The 6,516-nt window shown below is 45.0% G+C and overlaps 1 protein-coding gene across 5 annotated transcripts in view; it reads left to right on the forward strand.

Annotated features, from left to right (window-relative positions):
- Positions 1-3,520, forward strand: part of ulk3 (unc-51 like kinase 3) — a 42,154-nt gene extending 38,634 nt beyond the window's left edge. For all 5 annotated transcript variants that reach the window (XM_068015500.1, XM_068015503.1, XM_068015502.1 and 2 more), the window contains one exon: positions 201-3,520. In XM_068015500.1, the coding sequence (XP_067871601.1) occupies positions 201-217 (17 nt within the window). In that variant the 3' untranslated portion in view covers positions 218-3,520. The remainder of the gene's footprint in view (positions 1-200) is intronic.
- Positions 3,521-6,516: the final 2,996 nt, after the last annotated feature.

Here is a 6,516-nt window from a genome sequence, read left to right on the forward strand (position 1 = left end):
CGGTGTCAGATTTAGTTTGGTAATGCTCCTGTGAAGTGACCTGGGACATATTGCTACTTTAAAGGTGATATATGATATATATAGATATATGTACATGATTCCTCTTGATTTCCAAATGTTACTAACTGCCACAATTCTTGAGAGGAGGATCTAAAGGTGTGTATTTTAATTGTGTCTTTATTTTGTTTTTTGTGTTGCAGATTGTTCACTCCAGTGATCGCAAGTGCATCAAATACGCCTTGATGCTGACAACTTGCAGCTGTCCGTGAACCTTCCCTGGGCATAGCTTGAATCTAGTCGGACGTGACTGAGTGTTGAATTCCAGCCTCAAACTGAAGCATTAATAAGCGGCACAGTGGTGCAGTGGTTAGCACCGCAGCCTCACAGCTCCAGGGACCCGGGTTCGATTCTGGATACTGCCTGTGCGGAGTTTGCAAGTTCTCCCTGTGACCATGTAGGTTTTCGCCGGGTGCTCCGGTTTCCTCCCACATCCAAAGACTTGCAGGTGATCGGTAAATTGGCCGTTGTAGATTGCCCCTAGTGTAGGGAGGTGATAGGGAATATGGGATTACTGTAGGGTTAGTATAAATGGGTGGTTGTTGGTCGGCACAGACTCGGTGGGCCGAAGGGCCTGTTTCAGTGCTGTATTTCTAAATAAAAATAAATAAATAAACACAAGAATCTAGTTGTAAAACAGTTTCACATTTGCACTTTTAAAAATAAAAAAATCACAAATTAGGAACTTTAATCTTGCGTAGATACAAGGTAATATATTTGCCACTTAACTGATAAGAGGAAACCATGCTATTTAATGTTGGCCTAAGTTAGGCTTTTAAATTTGGAAATATGCTCCATGCCTCATTCCGCATGCTGTTCATTGCTGCTTTCAGTCATTCTGTTTCACCTTGTGTATAACACTTGCCGCTTCATTGGTTGCAATAGTGGCAAATATTAGCTGACGTTCAGAACAAGGAGCCCGACGAGTTAAAGAAAGCAAGACTTGCATTTGTATAGCGCTGTTCACGGCCTCTGGACATCTCAAAGCACTTTGCAACCAATGAAGCACCTTTTTTGATGTGTGGCCACTGTCATAATATAGCAAAGGAGGCAGCCAGTTTTTTCCCACCTAAGTTACTGGCTAAATTCTTCCACCGCACTAGAAAATTCACTAAGCTTTAAAAAGGAATTCTAAACAATACTTCAAATTTTCTCAGTTCCAGCATTAGTTTCACAAACGGTTTTTTCTTTCAAGCTCCACTCACTATTTTAGGCTGAGAGGTGAGGATGAAGGATTATCAAGCAGCAACTCCCCACCTCCGCGTGACAGTCCCAGCATCCACACCCACACCCTTCCATTATTTATTTGAGTTGCGAGTGTGTCCCCCCCCAGTCCCTCACTGGGGAGGGGCACTTGTTTTTTTTTCCCACACTGTTGGAATCCTGAGGATCCTGGAGCACCAGCGATGGGAATTCAGCTCCGAGGAGCACTCGTAAACTGAGGCACCCAGTGACTGCTCAAAAATGAACGCGACCTGAAATTTACCCAATGTAGGGCCAGTGACAGGCAAGAAAAAGACCTGCTCGTCCATCCCACCTGTCCCACACAGTTACGATACCCCACAGTACATTCACTCCGCACCCCACCTGGATCCAAATGGTCTCCTGGGAGAGGGAGAAGAAACAGATTTAAAAACCCAGGCTGATTTAAAGGGGGGGGGGGGGGGGGCTTGGAAAAACCTGCAAACTTCCTCGCTAACCCCCTTTTGGTTGATCAGAACTAGTGCAGGAGACAACTCTGACTCTGATCACCATTACCGAGTACCTACCTCCCGTGAATGTGCAGCTGCATGGTGAATCCTAGGAGCAGGAGAAGGCCATTCGGCCTCTCACACCAGTTCTGCCATTCAGTTGGATCATGCAAATCGTAGCTGCTCTGGAATCTATTTTTATTCAGAAATGCATCATCGTACCACCCTTCAATATCATTTCCGCCCTCCTGTCTGCACCCCAGTTACCCCGAATACACTTGCCTCACTCCGTACCTCACTGACCATTCAGGTCAGAGTGCAACGTGACGGAGCGGTACCTGAGGTTTAATCATCTGTTGGGGTGTTTTATCTCCCAGCCTTCCTCTCCTTTCCCACACCGGCCACGAAGCAATGCAGGTTGGGATCTTTGCTTTGCAGGTGTTGGGGTTGGTGGGGGATTCTCTGTTCGGTTCTTTACTGTCCATTTCTCAGTTGGAGACACTGCTTTCAAAGCCAAGGTGACGAATCCTAATACTACCTGAAACACCCTCTGAAATTGAACCAAGTTCAACTTCAGTGGCCAAGTGGTTAAAGATTTCAAACTTGCAGATAAATCAACAGGAACACGTGCAAGCAGAATGTTGTTTAGCCTTTTAGGTTATTTTGTAAAGTTAGTGTAACAAACCATTTTATGACACTGTATATGTTTCATAAGTTCATTATTTTCTTAATGACTGACTCTAGCCATGTGTTGTTTCACCTGCTTGTGATGTTCCTGCCTTGTTAAAAGCAATTTAAGGGCTGATGCAACTTTTTCTGTCTCAAATTTTAAAAAAATTGAAGTTTGAAGTGAGTATGTGTGTGTAATGACCTGACTCAGGTCTTTGAGATAATTTTTTTTTAGAGATACAGCACTGAAACAGGCTCTTCAGCCCACCGAGTCTGTACCGACCATCAACCACCCATTTATGCTAATCCTACATTAATCCCATTACCCTCTCAGCATCCCCACCTTCCCTCAATTCCCCTACCACCTAGGGGCAATTTACAATGGCCAATTTACCTATCAACCTGCAGGTCTTTGGCATGTGGGAGGAAACCGGAGCACCCGGCGAAAACCCACGCGGTCACAGGGAGAACTTGCAAAGTCCGCACAGGCAGTACCCAGAATCGAACCCGGGTCGCTGGAGCTGTGAGGCTGCGGTGCTAACCACTGCGCTGGGTTTGATGGGGTATTATCTATCTACATCTGTCCTGTTTGCCCCAACCGCTCCATGCAGTAGCAAATTCGACATTCTCACTACTCTTTTGGTAAAGATGTTTCTCCTGAATTCCTTATTGGATTTACTGTCTTGTATTTATGGCCCCTAGTTTTCGATTTCCTCCAAAAGTCGAAATGTCTACATCTACCCTATTGATCCCCTGATCTGCTCTACTTATTAGAAGTTCTTAGACACTTCAATCAAAAAGGCAGTCCCAGGTTAAAATTTGATTCAATTCAAAACTTAACTCAAGACACAAGAAAGATAAATAAAATTGTCTCATTATCCAAACTGCCTTTTTGAAATTAAACTGTTAGAAATAATTATTACCCTTAACGTCTCTGTTTTTCTTGCCTGCTGCTGGTGTTGGGCTTAAGGTTTCTTTCAAGCATAGAATAATGTTGGGTTTTTTTAATTCGCTGATGACATAATTTGAAAGGAACTGGCTGAGAGAGGTTACTGAGCTTAACAATGTGTGGGACTCGGGAACTGAATTAACATCAGTAAAGATCCGGTCATTAATTCTGAATGCTTCAGTAATCTTGTCATACTGGCTTTTGTTTGTTAGTTTGTGTATGTGTTTGTTCATTCAGCTCCCAATGTACAGCTAGGCTCAGGAACTCCTGTCTATATCCAGCTCCCCAATCATCTTTCTCTCTCTCTGTCCCCTCCTCTCCCCACTTTGTAGCAGACTCTGACCTATTCCCCACCCCACCTACCTCCAGCAGTGCAATTCCGATTGCAAAACTGACAAGTGTGAGCCTAAACTGAATGCAGTCTTAACAATCTGGGCACAATGTTGCAGCTCTCAACCTCTGTCTACTGCTTTTTCAAGAACAGACAGCAGTTTTAATCACTCCACCATCGGTGGCCGTGTGCCTTCAGCCGCCTGGGTCCTAAGCTCTGGAATTCCCTCCCTAAACCTCTCCGCCTCTCTGCCCTTAAAGACGCTTCCTAAAATCAGCCTCTTTGTCCAAGCGTTTGGCCGGCTGTCCTAATAACTCTTCAAGTGGCCGAGCATCAAATTTACGCTCCTGTGAAGCGTCTTGGGTGCTCAATAAATGCAAATTGTTTTATTAACCGGGATGAATTATGCTGATAACTACAAAATGTAGGAGTCACAGATTAACTCCTGCAATTATTAAATATTAAAAATCTGATTTTTACGGTTTAATTTTCCACAAGGGGAGACCGGTATAGATAGGTTTGGCTGACTTGGCAGAAACATTGTCAACTAAGGAATACCAGCTTTCCCTGGTTCAAAGGTCGAGCCTGGAACAGCACAACCCAGAGGTGGAAGACTGGTGACAGTGAGAAATGGAGGTGTTTCGCCAAAGCCACCTCTCTTGACCTCAAAATGATTGAGGGGGTCACATCCCATGAACAAATTAAAAGAAAACTTAAGCACAGAGTCTGGACACTCGCAGTGAAGTCCTGAGGGAGTGCTGCACTGCCAGAGGTGCCGTCTTTTGGATGAGGCATTAAACCGAGGCCCCGTCTTCCCCCTCAGGTGGATGTAAAAAATCCCATGGCACTATTTCAAGGAACAGCAGCGGAGTTATCTCTGCTCTCCCGGGCCGACGTTTGTCTCTCAACCAACATCACTGAAACAGATTATCTGTGGGATCTTGCTGTGCACAAATTGGCCGCTGCGCTTCCTAGATCACAACAGCGACTACATCTCAAAGGCACTCCATTAGCTGTAAGGCGATTTGGGACGTCCTGAGGTTAGGAAGTGTGTTGTATAAATACAAGTCTTTCTGTCTAGCAGGCGTCCGCACCGAGTAACGTCATGGAGAATTTATTGTGTGCAAGCATAAATTTATTTTAAAAACACATTAAATCTGGAAGAACACCGCATGTCAATCAGCATCTGTGAAGATGCATGTGGATCTGTTGTGGGGGTTGGGGGGTGAATGGGGTTGTCATCCCTTCAGGATTCCCCTGAAGTCTCCAGGAATTAAAGTTTGATCTCCAGAACATTGCCAGCAGCAACCAGGGAGAAAGATCACAGGGGCAATAACAGAATGGTGTATTTTATCATTTATTTTGAACACTTTAACTTATTATTGAAGATAAAGAAAAATACTTTGACTGAGTGGGCCAGTTAGAGTTGGGAACTGTGCCTTTATCGGGACACAGTGCTAGTTGGTGGCATTTTCCATTTTAATTTCAAACCTGATCCCTAGTTTTTTCCCATCTCTCCCATTTTCCTGTACTTCCTTTTAGGCTACGCACAGTCTCTGCTGTTCACACATCACTTGTTTCATTAAGGTCTTTTCTTTCTTACTGCTTGACTCTGCTCAATCAGTTCTACCGTCAAACTGCAACTCTGCTACTTGCTAACTTTATCACTGTGTCTGCTGTTTGATGTCCCATTTTCCCTTTTTCACAGAATCGTGTGGCAAAGAAGGAGGCCATTCGGCCCATCGCGCATGTGCTGGCTCTTCGAAAGACCGAACCAATCAGCCCCATTCCCCTGCTCTTTCCCCATAGCCCCGCAGATGTCTAATTTTTCAAGAATTTATCCAATTCCCTTTTGAAAGTTACTGTTGAATCTGCTTCCCTTTCAGGCACTGCATTCCTGATGTTTAAAAAAAACACATCTTCCCCGTTTTTTGGCCAATGATCTTAAATCCTCGGGTTACCGTCCCTCCTGACAGTGGAATCAGTTTCTCCCGATCTGCTCTATCACACACCTCCGAATATTTTGTGATCCCATGACCAGCCTCCCTCGCTTTCTCAGTTCTAAAGACAAGCCTGAAACCGTGCGCTGCACGGATACTGATTGACCGTCTCTTGTGTTTTCTCACCTCTTTATTTTGGATTTTTTCGATTTCCTTTCCCCGCCCCCCCCCCCCCTCATCCTTTCATGGGATGTGGGTGTCGCTGGCCAGGCCAGCATTTATTGCCCATCCCTAATTGCCCTTGAGAAGGTGGTGGTGAGCTGCCTTCTTGAACCGCTGCAATCCATGGGATTTGAAAACTGGGTGCCCCTAGTTGCTTATTATTTTTTTAAGGACCTCTCATGAAACAGGTTCCAAAATAAACTGTACAGCTCTCCGAGCCAATATGTCCCGTGTAAAATAACCAGCGTCCCACCCCTACCATGTAAAGCACGTGTGACACCTCCCACCACCCCCCGCCCCCACAAACATTATTTCACATAAAGCAGGGAAGGGTTCACCCTCAGGGTTGAGCATCTTCCAGCCGGCCGCTGCCGGAGATGGCGACGAGCAGGCGCTGTTTTGCCAAGCAAATCTGAATGACAAAGCAAGGAACCACTTGACATTTGTATGGGTTGTATCCCTCCTCTAGAAATAGTCTGACCTATTATCTGAAGGAGTCATTTGAAGTGTTTAATCAATTCCTGCACTTCTTCAAGGGATCAAACTGTTTAGATTGGGCACGCGGAGTTAATGACAACGTTACTGATCCAGTTTGACTATCTGCGGTACATCTACACGTGCGGGCCTTGGCATTTATTCTCAGTTATGGTTGCTGTA

Source organism: Heterodontus francisci, chromosome 35 (genome assembly GCF_036365525.1).
Source record: "Heterodontus francisci isolate sHetFra1 chromosome 35, sHetFra1.hap1, whole genome shotgun sequence".
NCBI classification, from domain to species: domain Eukaryota; kingdom Metazoa; phylum Chordata; class Chondrichthyes; order Heterodontiformes; family Heterodontidae; genus Heterodontus; species Heterodontus francisci.